The 13,194-nt window shown below is 48.7% G+C and overlaps 1 protein-coding gene across 1 annotated transcript; it reads right to left on the minus strand.

Annotated features, from left to right (window-relative positions):
- Positions 1-288: 288 nt before the first annotated feature.
- On the minus strand, positions 289-12,688 carry ILKAP (integrin-linked kinase-associated serine/threonine phosphatase; the record flags this gene model as incomplete). Its single annotated transcript, XM_009695729.1, has 11 exons — positions 289-585; positions 1,400-1,481; positions 2,855-2,974; positions 4,765-4,886; positions 6,195-6,282; positions 8,196-8,289; positions 8,768-8,874; positions 9,904-10,030; positions 10,950-11,072; positions 12,153-12,209; positions 12,623-12,688. Coding segments are annotated over 11 exons (1,127 nt in total), but the record flags the coding sequence as incomplete, so codon positions are not given.
- Positions 12,689-13,194: the final 506 nt, after the last annotated feature.

Below are 13,194 nucleotides of genomic sequence, written 5' to 3' on the forward strand. Positions count from 1 at the left end.
GTACTGCGCAGTCTGTATGGTACAGCCCAACCAGAAGCTCCCACTGAGTCCGAAGCGCTCAGCACTCTCCTAGGGCCTCATACAAAGCTCAAAGAAACCAAGAGCAGAACTGTACCGTTTGGAACAGCTGGCAGAGCTCCTGCCCACAGATGCCTGCTCTTACTAGCACCTCTGCCAAATGGATTTATTTGGTTTGCGAAGACATTCACGGCAGGTTGACAGGCCAAGAGATTTCCGCATAGGCTGATCCACCATGGCAGCCACTTAGAAAACATTGCTAGCCAAATCAGCTAAAACTATTAGAAAAACAAAACAAAACATTTTATTTACACTGAAGAACATCCAGCAGGACCCTCCCTCCCCTGGCCACACATGCACGCACACCGACTTCTCCCTTCCCTTACATCCGCCATAAGCTGGGATCCTGCTGCTGCACCTCGTCTCTCAGTGCTCTATCCGGACCACCATGACCGTGACATTGTCTGCCGAGCCTCGCTGTACTGCCTTGTTGGCCAGTCTGTTACACGCAGCTTCATATCTAGCGTCTGCTTCTAGCTTCCCTTCTCTCGTCTGGATGTTCTTATCCTGTTGGGACGAGGAAAGACGACGCTGATTGCACCCAGCAAAGCACGTAGGTACAAGCCCATGGTCATTTCCAAGCATGCGGAGGCAAAACAAGAAAGGACAACCCCAGGTATTAGGGAGGATACCCTGGCAGGAGTACATTTCTGCAAGTCAGAGTCGTTCCATTTCGTGTCCCCTTGTGCTGGTTTTGGCTGGGATAGAGTTAATTTTCTTTAAACTAACTGGTACAGGGCTATGTTTTGGATTTGTGCTGAAAACAGTGATGAGAACCCGGGGATGTTTTTGTTACTGCTGAGCAGGGCTTACCCAGAGCCAAGGCCTTTTCTGCCTCTCACCCCACCCCACCAGCGAGGAGGTTGGGGGTGCACAAGGAATTGGGAGGGGACACAGCTGGGACAGCTGACCCCGATGACCCAAGGGATATCCCATTCCGCACGATGTCATGCTCAGCATATAAAGCTGGGGGAGGAAGAAGGAAGGGGGGGAGGCGTTGGGAGTGATGGCGTTTGTCTTCCCAAGTCACTGTTAACACGTGATGGAGTTCTGCTCTCCTGGACATGGCTGAACGCTTGCCTGCCGATGGGAAGTAGCGAATTAATTACCTGTTTTGCTTGCATGCACAGCTTTTGCCTTTCTTACTAAACTGTCTTTTTCTTAACCCACAAGTTGTCTCACTTTTACTCTTCTGATTCTCTCCCCCAATCCCCAAGCAGGGGGAGTGAGCGAGCAGCTGTATGGGGCTTAGTTGCCAGCTGGGATTAAACCACAGCAGCCCTGCACTGAGAAACCCAGCACCGCCCCGCCTTCTCCTCACCTCCAGGCAGGACACAATGAAGTTCACAGCTTCTTCTGGTGTAAAGACTTTAAAGAGGCCGTCACATGCTATCAGAATGAACCTGGAAATAAAACAGACACGGGTTCCAAGGCTGCATCTTTGGCTCCCCGGCTACAGCAAAATCCCTCCAAGGTATTTTATGAGTACCTACACTCCAATCCAAAGGGAAGATGCCATAAAGCTCATCTGAAAATCCCTCAGAAGCACCAGAAGTCCTCCGGTGCTCCAGAACCTACCATTCACGGAGCTGAGGCAATTCAAAGTACAGGCCAAAGAGCCAGGCAACCAACATAAGACCTAGATCAGGACATCCTGGCAGTCCTAGTGACACTGCACCATTAGGCAAGACCATACACCAGGCCCTGCTGGAATCCTCCATTATTTCTCTAGGAACTGCTTCTTTCCTTTCAGTCCTTTTCATTCACATATTTTCCCTGTGAAATAGCTAATGCAAGGAAATAGTGAAACACAGCCAGCTTAATATCTTATGTGCAGCCTTTTAAATCCTTTAGATTTCCATACTCCTGAAGTACACGATAACTTAAACAGAAATATTCAGACGGAAAGCCAGCAGCTTAACCTAGAAGTAGAGGCATAACTGTGATCTGAAAACTCTTGAGGTTGAGGGGATACAAAGCCCAAGGCAAGGAGAGCTGCCTCCTAGCTCCCCACCAGAGGATGGGGGAGACAGCCTGCTGTGCACTCCCTGCCTGTACAGGGGATTGTATTAAGCAGGAGCCCTAACCAGAATCACTGGAGAAGGAAAACTACAACCATCTTGCAGAGATGGCCAGCCTGCTAGAGCAGCACATATCTCTGAAGACATCCTCTCAGAGCCTGATGCTCAGAATATCTTTAGAAATATTTCAGTGGATCACTTGGTATGGAACTCTAATCCCAGAGAAAGCAGCAATACCGGATTACATTCCCACCTCAGAGAGCCTGCAGGGCCATACTGACAGGAAAGCTCACAGCAAAGTGTCATTGCCGATCATATGTTAGAAAAGTACCTCAAGTATCAGAGCCGAACGCAATGGTATTTGTGGACACCACGGCTGCTAAAAAACAACTCTCGGACAGGATGGGGATCCAAGAATTCAAGCCTTAACCAACTGCTTGAACACTGGTGTGTGAACTTATTCAGAGCGCGAAGGAAGTCTAAAGCTCGTGTATGTTATCACTGCTGCAAGGCCGGTTTCTCCAACAGGAGCCTTCGCAGTATCTTGGCACAGTGAGGCAGCAGCATTATCCCACTATACCGGTAAGGAAAAGGAGCAGAGAGATGTCAGCAGCAAGAGCATCCTCTAATTCTGGGTGATCAGTCTGAAGTGCCTCAGCCCTAAGAGCAGCACATACTGGGTCACGCAGCTTGTGCTACTTCTGCTGAGCAGAGCTAGGATGCAGCCAACCACCTTGCGCGTGAGCACGCTTTACCTGTCGTTGTGTGTCAGTTGGCAGCGTTTGATATCTGGCACAGAGATAACACCACAGCGTTTGTACTGGCCATCCCCAATGGAGCGGGAAACCTCCAGCACTCCTAGGACTCTTCCGTCCCTGCACGAGGGAAGAAAACATTGAGAGCCCTCCCCACACATGTGTATCTCACCACACTGCCCGACGGGAATGCTCTTCATGATGTGTTCAGCTGCCTCGTACAAATCCTGACCCACTTCCCCAGCAAGTTCAAATCTTCCCTTCAAAGTCTCCTTCTCTTTTTGCATGTTTGTGTGAAGCTCTGAGAAACAAGTGAAGAGGGAGAGGAAGAAATGAAGTCAGGAGAATTCAAGGCTGTTTTCGCTCTCCCTGCCCTAACTCGAGTCCTGCTTAGCCTAGCAAGCCAGGGAAGTAAGAGTTACATCCTGAGCTGAAGTCCCAGAGGTGGAGGCTGGTATTCACGGATTATTTTTTGGTAAGGTATCTAGCAAACCGCATTTCAATAGAAGCATGGAGCGGCAGCAGGCAAGACCAGGTCTGAGCCAGCAGGCCCTCCTGTGCTCTGCCTATCAGGACACCACCCCCTATAGTCTGGCTCAACTGGGGGCAGTTCCAAGGAGCGAGAACCATGGCACTTTCTCCTGGTCTACTAACCGCAGACCGCAGCAACTAGTTCTGTGAAACTCAAGTTACAATCCTCCCTAGGAAGCAGTCTTGCTTGCTAAACTTTTCTAATTAACTGAGTGCTGCCCCAACAGAAGCAGTTTCCCACACTCCACCTTTCTAACAATTGAGCATCTTCTCCCCAAAAAGGCTCTTCTGTGCACTCTGGAAAGACACAAGCTCATTCATCTTGTAGTCCAACCAGCCCCGCTTGAGATAAAAGCAAGAAGCGAGGCATGTCACAGAGAAGAGATCTGATGCTCACACATGTTGCAACTTATCTCTTGGGTCCAAAATACCGAACTACAAGCAGTGGGAGAGGCTCCCAGGCAGTCGGGGAGACATTCCCCCAGTTCTGAAAAGAGCTAACAGACACTGGCCCATCTCTGTCCTGTGTGCAAAGATAGATCAGTGCTAAGCACAAGCAGCAGCATGTGCTCTCCAGAGATAAGGGGAACAAGGCCCTCCAGACATGGCAGCGTGACAGATCTAAGCCCACCCACCCCACCCTGGGGGGCATTCTGCCTCCGCAGGCACTAAGATACTTCACCTGTACTGAGTCCTCTCTTGTGAGGATGCCATTAAATCAAGAAACAGCCTTCAAAGAAGGGAGAGAACCTAGCCAGGGAAATCAGAGACAGCTGCTATGTTTAGCACCAGCTGCCCAAACAGCCATGCACACCTACAGGCACAGGAACATTGAGATAATCCAGCTCTGGCTCCAGAAACCTCCCTCCTACTGCAGACCACCTCAGAGCACCACCTAACCCCCAGGGGAACACCACCGACTGACATAAAGGGCTTCTCGTGCCCTCTCAAACCATTCCCGCCTCTTACAGGACAAGGAGGGAGAGCTGATGCTGTAAGCAAGGAAGTGAGTTCTGTTCAATGCCACAGTGTGCAGCAAGTGATAACTTCTTAAACAATCAAGTCCAGCTCTGTAGGTCAAGCTTAAGCACGTCCATGCTTGCATCACAGTGCCAGGCTTTCACACGAGTTCCTGCCTTTGCAGCACAGCACCCTGCGGCCATCGTAAGCCCCTGGGAAACCAGCACCCATCAACCAACTCAAACCACTGAATCCTCAGTCACCTCAGGCACCACTGTGCCTCCCACAGACAGCAACAGATCCTCTCCAGGCTCTCGCTAGCATGAGTGCCGGGCTCAGAAAACTCCAGAAACTCAGTGCTCAGGCCCAAAGATGGGCCAGGGTTTAGATTTGCCCACTCGCACCCTTTAGGCACTTACCTGACATTTCCCCCAGCTTTCTGTATCCGCATACGCTCCTCATATTGGGTGGGGTTGTGCTCCTTACTGAGGCTTAAGGCTGCATATTTCTGACTCTCTTCATTATAACGACAGAGAATCGCCTGTGCTGACAAAAGACCCTCATGAGTAAAGAACAGCAGAACTGCAGCAAGAAAAACTTCTCGAGAGTTGCAAGTGGCAGTGAAAGCGGCGACATCTGGCTGGCGACTGGCCACCAGCACTGCTCCTTGGGGCTCAGTCCTTGGGCCAGTGCTGTTCCGTACTTTTATCAGTGATCTGGATGCAGGAGTTGAAGGCACCATTAGCAAGTTTGCTGACGATACCAAACCGGGAGGTGCTGTTGACTCTCTGGAGGGAGAGGAGGCCTTGCAGAGGGATCTAGATAGACTGGAGCATCAGGCAATCATCAATGGCATGAAATTTAACAAGTCCAAGTGCAGGATTCTGCACCTGGGACGGAGTAACACTGGCGAAAAGTATAAATTGTGAGAGCAGTGGCTGGGGAGCAGCCCTGCAGAAAGGAATCTGGGGGTGCTGGGTTGCAGCAGCTCAACAGGAGCCAGCAGTGAGCCCTGGCATCCTGGGGTGCACCCAACACAGCATCAGCAGCCAGGCAAGAGAGGGGACTGTCCCGCTGTACTCAGCATTGGTGCGGCCTCACCTCAAGTACTGTGTGCAGTTCTGGACCCCACCGTTTAAGAAGGACGTTCAGGTCCTTGAATGCACCCAGAGGAGGACAACTAAGCTGGTAACGGGGCTGGCAGGCATGTCCTGTGAGGAGTGGCTGAGGACTGTGGGCTTGTCTAGTTTGGAGAAAAAGAGGCTGAGGGGCAACCACATCGCTCTCTACAGCTTCCTGAGGAGGGGACGTGGAGAGGGAGGTGCTGAGCCCTGCTCCTAGGACCCAGGGACAGGACATCTGGATCAGTTCAGAGCTGTGCCAGAAGAGGCTCAGACTGGACATTACGAAGCATTTCTTTACCACGAGGGTGGTCAAATCCTGGAACAGCCTTCCTAGAGAGGTGGTCGATGCTCCAAGCCTGTCAGTGTTTAAGAGGCATTTGAACAATGCCCTTAATAATATGCTTCAATTTTTCATCAGCCCTGAATTGGTCAGGCAGTTGAACTAGATGATCATTGCAGGTCCCTTCCAACTGAAAGATCCTATTGTATTCCAGATACTGTGAGATATTTAGTGCCACCAAGAGAGAGCTACTACACACAGTCATTTTACACTATGGGAGACAACACAGAAGTACCCTGCACCCACCCAAAACAAGAGGCTTTGTGGGAACAGCTGGGGAGCTCACAGCAACTGGGACATCCCGCACAATCACTTCTTCCTTCAGGGCAAATAAAGCTCTTGGAGCAATCGAGACACCAGCAGTGGGCTTCTCCGTTCTGCTTACCCGGCTGTCCCCAAGGTTGGCTATGTAGAGAATATTGTCGACAGCTAGGACACAAGTAGCTGTGGAGCCATCCTTCCACGCTGGCTTCCTGAAGGGAACAAAACCGAGATTACTAAGGGGGGAAAGCAATGTTTAAGAAGTTAGCCACAGAGCGTTCCTGGGGACTCAAGGAAGCATCATGTGCCAACAGGCAACAGTCAGCTAGCACAAGCCCCCAGCAGCTACCTGCAAGCAGCTAGGGAAAGTGTTGGTTGTAAATAGCAAGCTGGACAAGGACAGAGGAGCTGCACGGAGTACTGCCTTCTAAATGCATGGCCAATGCTCCGCTGGTTCAAATACTGCCAGCCACGCTCCCCACACCACCCCTTCCTCACACTCAGCTCCCAGGAAAGCTCATCTGTGGCTGGAACAGGCTAAGCCCCAGCGACTGCCCAGAAGCTATAGCATTGTGAGCAAACAAGCACCCCAAACTCCTCCTTGGGAGGCTCCTTCTTTGCAGCAAAAGGAAGGCACAGCCAGGACTGCAGCAGAGTTGCCTTGCTTTTCACTTTCATTTCCCTTCCTTTTTTCACAGTACCCCTGCCTGCCCACCTCAGTCCTCACCACTCCACCTCAGCAGCAACGCCGCTTGTTCAGTCACTCTCCTGGTATTTCACTTGCTGTAGTTAAGCTTGTATCTCTGGAGCTTTAGGTAAAATGAGAAGGTTTCTTAGATTACAGCTGCCAGATCAGTCCTCCCCACAATGAAGCTCGGCTATGATGCCAGTCTTCACCAAAACTAGCTCTGAGAAACTGATTTCTAGACATATTTCATCCATTATTTTTTTTTCTAACTTTGAAGGTGCAGCTGAATGAAGATCATTCATTTCGTCATCAATACGGCTATTGCTAGCAATCCATTGTAGCGCCTTTGTTGTAAGTCACGTTTCTAACCAAACAGAGACTGGTTTGGGAATGACGCTGTTGTGACAGACTCAAGGAAGCTTTTTCCTTTTGCCCGGTCAAATGTATTGATCTGATCAGGCTAAGAGACTCAGCCAGTTTGCAATTTACCTAAAATTTAAAGTTTGCAGGGAATCTCAGAATCAGATACATCAACAGTCTCTCCATCTGTGTTAGAGGTGTCACTATGAAATCAAAAAAAACCACCCCAACAAACAAAATCCCAAACACGTAAAGGGCTGGGAACAAAGTGACTGTATTTTCAATGCAATCTACATCTTCCCCAGTCCACACAGTTGGTGTGTCAGTTCAACAGAGACTGAGAGAAGGCAAGGGTGCTTGCACTCAAAACCCATTCACGAGGCAGGCTGGCATTGATCCCACAGAAAGTAGCTGCTGTGCTTTTCAGCTTCATTTTAAAAGAATCTGTTAGAAACAAGCTTAAGACAAGTGACGTTCTTCATCGACATCTGTTTTCAAAAAAGGCGAAGAAAGCAAGATTTAAACTTACATTGGGAGAGTTAAGTCTTTCAACACAGGGCATTAAAAACAACTTCAGAGATGTGCTCCAGCCTGGCAAGCACACGCTCACTAACAGGAATGCAGCCCTAAAGCAAGCTGCACACAGCAGCCTGCAAAGTACTGCTCTACAGGTACCCTCCTGCCACCCTTCGATGCTGTCAACACAGAGATCCCATCTCAGGCAGTACAGGATAAGTCACTTCACCAACATGCTAAGTCTTTAAAAAGAAGGCAAACAAGATGCCCTGGTAAGGACAGAGATGCATTCTTTGTCATGTTTTGGTTCCTTCCTTTACCACAAACATGTACTTTGGTCTCAGGGGTCCTACAGGCCGCTTACCACAGAGTAAGACCAGAACAGGCCGTGATCTAGCTCTAGCAGGCACTCAGCTGGCAGTTGCAGCCTGGCACAGCGAAACTGTATGGGGTTTTGCCAAAGCATAGACACGACTCAAGGTTTCCTCTGCCCTGCTCAGAACTAAGGCCTGTGAGATGCAAGCTAAGAAATACAAATGCATGGGAAGCATTTACACTTACTGGCTGGATGCCTGCTTTAGAAACTCTTCATCTGTGTGTTTGAAGGTGTCCAAAAGGCATCTCTTCACAGTTTTCTCCACGCTGACTACCTCACCTGTCAGACAGGGAAAACAGCAACTAAGCTCCAGCTAAAGCATATCTGACCTATCCCAGTCCCTCCCTTCACTCATCCAACATTCAATCAGGCAGTGCATCTCTCGGGCCCTGTGCAGAGCAGCCAGGGCACATCCTGGGCTCACGTCACCAAAAAATCTGTGCGGTAGCATGTATGGAGAATTTCTGACACACCCCTCTCCCCCACGGGCATATTTTCACACTTGAAGCGGTGCTGCCAAAACTGGCAGCACATCTCACACTTGCTTAGCGGTTCACAACTGGCTACTTATACCCTTATGCCAAAAAGGCTTCCAGTCCTCTTTCCCAGGAGACAGCACAGTCTCGCAAGCCCGCTGGGAATAAGGGATGGGAACTGTATAACTAGGCTCAAACAAATCAGTTTCCCTAGCCACTGCCATAATGTGAAGGCAGAAAAGGTGATGGTTGTCCTACAGCTCTTCTTCCACTCCTCTCACCTTTAGGAAATTTCTTAATCAGGTTTTGGTGCAGATTCTGTGCTGCAAATTTTGAGGCTCGGACTCCCCCGTGGCCATCAAAAACAGCGAAGTACGAGACACGTGTGCTGTGAGGGAACAAAGAGTAGCAGAAAGGGGCCAAGAAAGGCCGTTAGCCAGGGGGCAGGATCGAGTACATTTGTCTCCGTAACGCCCAGCCCTGTGTCGGTCAGACTGAATAAATACTGCGCTCGAAGGTACAAACAAAGGTAGCGAGTCTCTAAGCTCACATATTCAAGCACTTACAAGGCTTATGTGTGCAAGCACTGAGCTGAGAACTTTCTTGTAATTTTCCACCCCTCAAGAAAACGAAGGGCAGAAGAGAGAGTTCACAGACCACAACTTGGCATAAAAGCAGCTAAACGTTTCACCTCAAGGGCACTGCAATTCCCCAGCACTACACAGACATCAGTCAAACCAATCCTACAGTTCTTTCCATGCCTAAACTTGTTGAAACCATGCTACAGACAAGAAACTCAGATCCCTCAGCACACAAAGCTCTCAGGAGAATATTAGTTCAGAAGCTAAATCGAGTATCAGGATGACGCTTGAGAGCATTCTTTTAAATACATACACACCCCCTTACACACACTTATATGTGTTAATTTGCTAAGAGATTTAAACTTTTCAAATGAGAGAGTTCTGACATCTGTCTTCTCTTCTTTGAGCATTCTCCATTGCCACAGTTAGGGTTTTACACACTGTGTAAAAATCCTCAAGGCAAGGCCTGATTACTTACAATTAATCTGAGGGGCTCTAAACATCCACATTTACCTTTGGGTAACAGAGGCTCAATCTCCAGAGTTATCGGGCCCTCACAATCCTTGTGAAGTCAGTGACCAAATCCACTGAGCATCGCTCAAAGGGAAGTATTTGTATATAGAAGTCCTGCAATTTGTCCAGGAATGCAGCTAATTCAACACAGGTCTCCCAGTAACAAGCCCAAACCACACACCACGACACAGGCACAGTCAAGAGCATCAGCTGCTTAAGCAAAAAGGATCATATTGTGAGCTTAGCTGAAGCAAGTTGGAGCTCCTTCACCCGTGTGATGGCTGCCATCCACAGCTTTATTCTGGCAGTTGGGACCCACTTACATTTGGGAGGGCAGAGGCTGGCATTCCTTGGTGATATCATTTAAGATGACATGTGCATCCTGCATGTCTTCTCTTTCACCTTTCCTCTCTGCCACGTAACCCTTCAATCCAAGAATGCCCACTGATCCTAAAGGGGAACAAAGCAGATACACGCACGCAAATCAAACTCCATCTCCTCAGCTCAGGCTAAAAAAAAAAAAAAAAAAAAAAATCAGTGAATCGGTGATCACTTTTCAGCTTTCAGAACCCTATCCTGGCGCTGCAGCAAAGTACAGCCCTCGTCCTGCAACAAAACATCTGGCACTTTCTGCTGCATAGGATGTATTTATTTTGCAACACGAGTTTTTAAGTGTCCCCAAGGTCAGCAGCTATAAAAGCAGCTTGCCCTCGCTTTGGCAGGCAGCTGTAGCCAAGCAGGACTGCTGGGCGTCAGACAGAGCTCTTACCAAACAGGGGCGGGGGGTGCAGGGGAAGCACGAAGCACTGAACCTCCAGATTAAACAAAGCACAGCTTTAAAGAGGGTGTTAAGAACAGGAAATCAGGGTCTGCTGTTTTCAGAACACACCCTTTACTTTGTACCCCTGAACACTTCTTATTCCCAAAGCTGCAACATAATGCACAGGCACCTGCACTGAAGTCAAGTGCCCTGTATGTAACAGCCAGTCTCTCTCTCTGGCTTTCTTAGCAGCCATTCAGTGAAGAAATTTGTGGATGTGGCAAAAGCAACTGCTGGGGCTCTAACCTTCCAGGTGTTTCACAACCAAGCCCCCTCTTGGCAGCACAGGAACTTGTCCTGCAAACGCCGAGCTGCTTGCTACTCAGCTTCTGCCACTTCAGCAGGGCTGGTAAGAAGGCCCGGGTGAGGGAGGCAGAGAGTGCAAGGGAGTTCGAGGGGCTTCCATAGACTGCCGCAGCAGTTTGTTCCCTACGAGACGCTGAAAATGCAAGTGGACTGAAGAACCAAAGCTTAGCTTTGGTCTGGACTTACTCAGCCCAACATCAAAAGCACAAATTGAGTACATTTGTTTTCAAACTGTCTGAAAACCTTTACAAACTTTCTTTTCCACAAGTTCTTCCCTGCCATTCTTCTCTTCCTCCCCCAAGGACTTTCTCTTCTCCCCTTTCCCGTGGCTCCCTGCTGACGAGACCTGCTCAGTAGCACTGGAGGCTGAAAGAAAGTAAAAATGCAGACAGTTGAAGTCTTCCAGCTCTGTTTTACTCAGCAAGTCCTTTTATACCAAAGCACTCTCAGGAGCGCAGGCTCACACACTCACACAGTATTAAGTGACCAGAGTTATTACTGAACAAGGCATATTAACTGACCACAAACGCGCACACACACAACTTCACTCAGAATGTACAACCCACGGCACACATCGCTCTCTAACCCAGCGAGTGCCGATTTGATCACTTTATGTTGTGTGACCCTACCTCAGGCAGGCACAATGCAGTTGTGTTTGGCTGGCAGGCTGTTGATTCTTCCCACCAACCCAGTTTGATTCTTAGCTACCAGCCTTTTTTGCAGTTAACTGCTCAGGAATTTAATGTTTCAGGTTGGAATACTTCTAATTTGTTTTATTATTATTATTATTTGTGTCTATAAATTGTGCCTACAACAATACAAAGAAGTGTATTTTATTACTCTGAATGAGCATATTTGCTAAGGATTTCAGAAGACAAGTTACAAGTTAAACCCAGCAAGCAAAATACGATTCCCATGATGTCAGAACCCCTGCCTTTTCCTTCTGGAGATTTATTCTCATATGGTATAGTCAATTATCTAACCTCCTCTCAGGTGCTAGCAAACATCTGGCTGCACGAAGAAAGCCTTACCAGATCAGCAGTCTGGTTTTAAAGACATTCACAGCTAGGACCAAGAAGGCGGTCTGTGCCCACAGAAGAAAAGCAACAGAAACCAGGGCAGCGGCAGCACCAGGCCAGTGCTGCGTTCCCTCTTAGCAAACACACACGTACTTTCACTCCCAAAGCAAGGAGCTTTGGGGACTCCCGTTGTCTGTGCCTGAAAAGACACTCGAGGGATGTACTTCTGGGAACAGACCTAAGTTTACTTTTAAAGAGCTGGAATCCCCATTTAAACAACTGGGGCACAAGCAGATCAGCACGACCAGTGCCAGCCAACTGGACAATAGGTTAACTTGCTGTGCATCCAACACAACAGGTTACATCAATGGATCTTCCCGAGAAGGGCAGGTCAGCAGAGGCTTGGTGAGCTGACACAGCTCCTTACCTGTGACACCGCTGCTGGCTGGCGGAAGATCATCGAAGAGTAAAGAGCCTCCTTTTCCTGGAGCACAAGAAAAAGGCAAGAACAACTAAATACCTTTGTCCCTTTGAGGGAATAATGCTCTGTGTATGCGCCTCCTGAGGTGTGGAAATTTAAAAACGCCAGTTTAACAAAGCAAGCCAAATTTCAACTTCTGTTACTGAACGGTGGGGGCAAACTCAGGCCCTACATTTGTTTCAGGGAATATTTATATGAAACATATTATGGACTATATGTGGAACATCTATAACATTCTGTTATCCAAAAACAAACCCACAAGAAGAGGAAAGCAGCTGCTCTGCACGCTGGTGCTGACAACACCCTGTCATTATCCCGACTAACAAAGAAAAGGGTTTATACAAGTTTCATCTCAAGAGATGCTGACACAGAAAACACGGGAAGCCAAACTAATGGCAGGAACAGAGCACCCATACCTGAGTTGGCACTGCCGGCTGGTGGGAGATCGTCAAAGAGCAGAGGCCCTTTCCGGGCTTCCTTCCCTGTAAGACACCAAGACAGAGTCAGGACCTGTTGCAGGCACACAGGGGGCGGTTTCTGGAAGGACTGTCCCCTAGATGAGCACAGGTGGGGTAACTGAGAAAAGCCTTGCCTACCTTTCTTCCATTTCTAATTTAGGCAGCTCCTACACGAGCAAAACAACCACCTGCCTGGGGATGATGTGATCTTGAAAACAGGGGTTTTTTGCCCTTTTTTTTTTTTTTTCTAGCAGTCCACTCAACTTGCATTAACACCCCTCAGCAGCCTGGTCAAGATGTTACAGGACAGGAGGCGCTCAGAAAGCACCAAATTATTTCAGGTAACACCATTAAAACTCTCCACGGACCCACGATCCCCAGCAGCACAGGGAGATGAAATGCTCCATCATGGCCTAAACCACACAGATAACGCTCTGCACCTGAACGAGTCCCAAGGAAAAAGAAAACCACAAAAAAAACCCAAACCCAAACACTGTAATTTCTCCAGCGATTTTTAAGCCACCCCTCGC

Source organism: Cariama cristata, unplaced genomic scaffold (genome assembly GCF_000690535.1).
Source record: "Cariama cristata isolate BGI_N322 unplaced genomic scaffold, ASM69053v1 scaffold24232, whole genome shotgun sequence".
Classification (NCBI taxonomy): domain Eukaryota; kingdom Metazoa; phylum Chordata; class Aves; order Cariamiformes; family Cariamidae; genus Cariama; species Cariama cristata.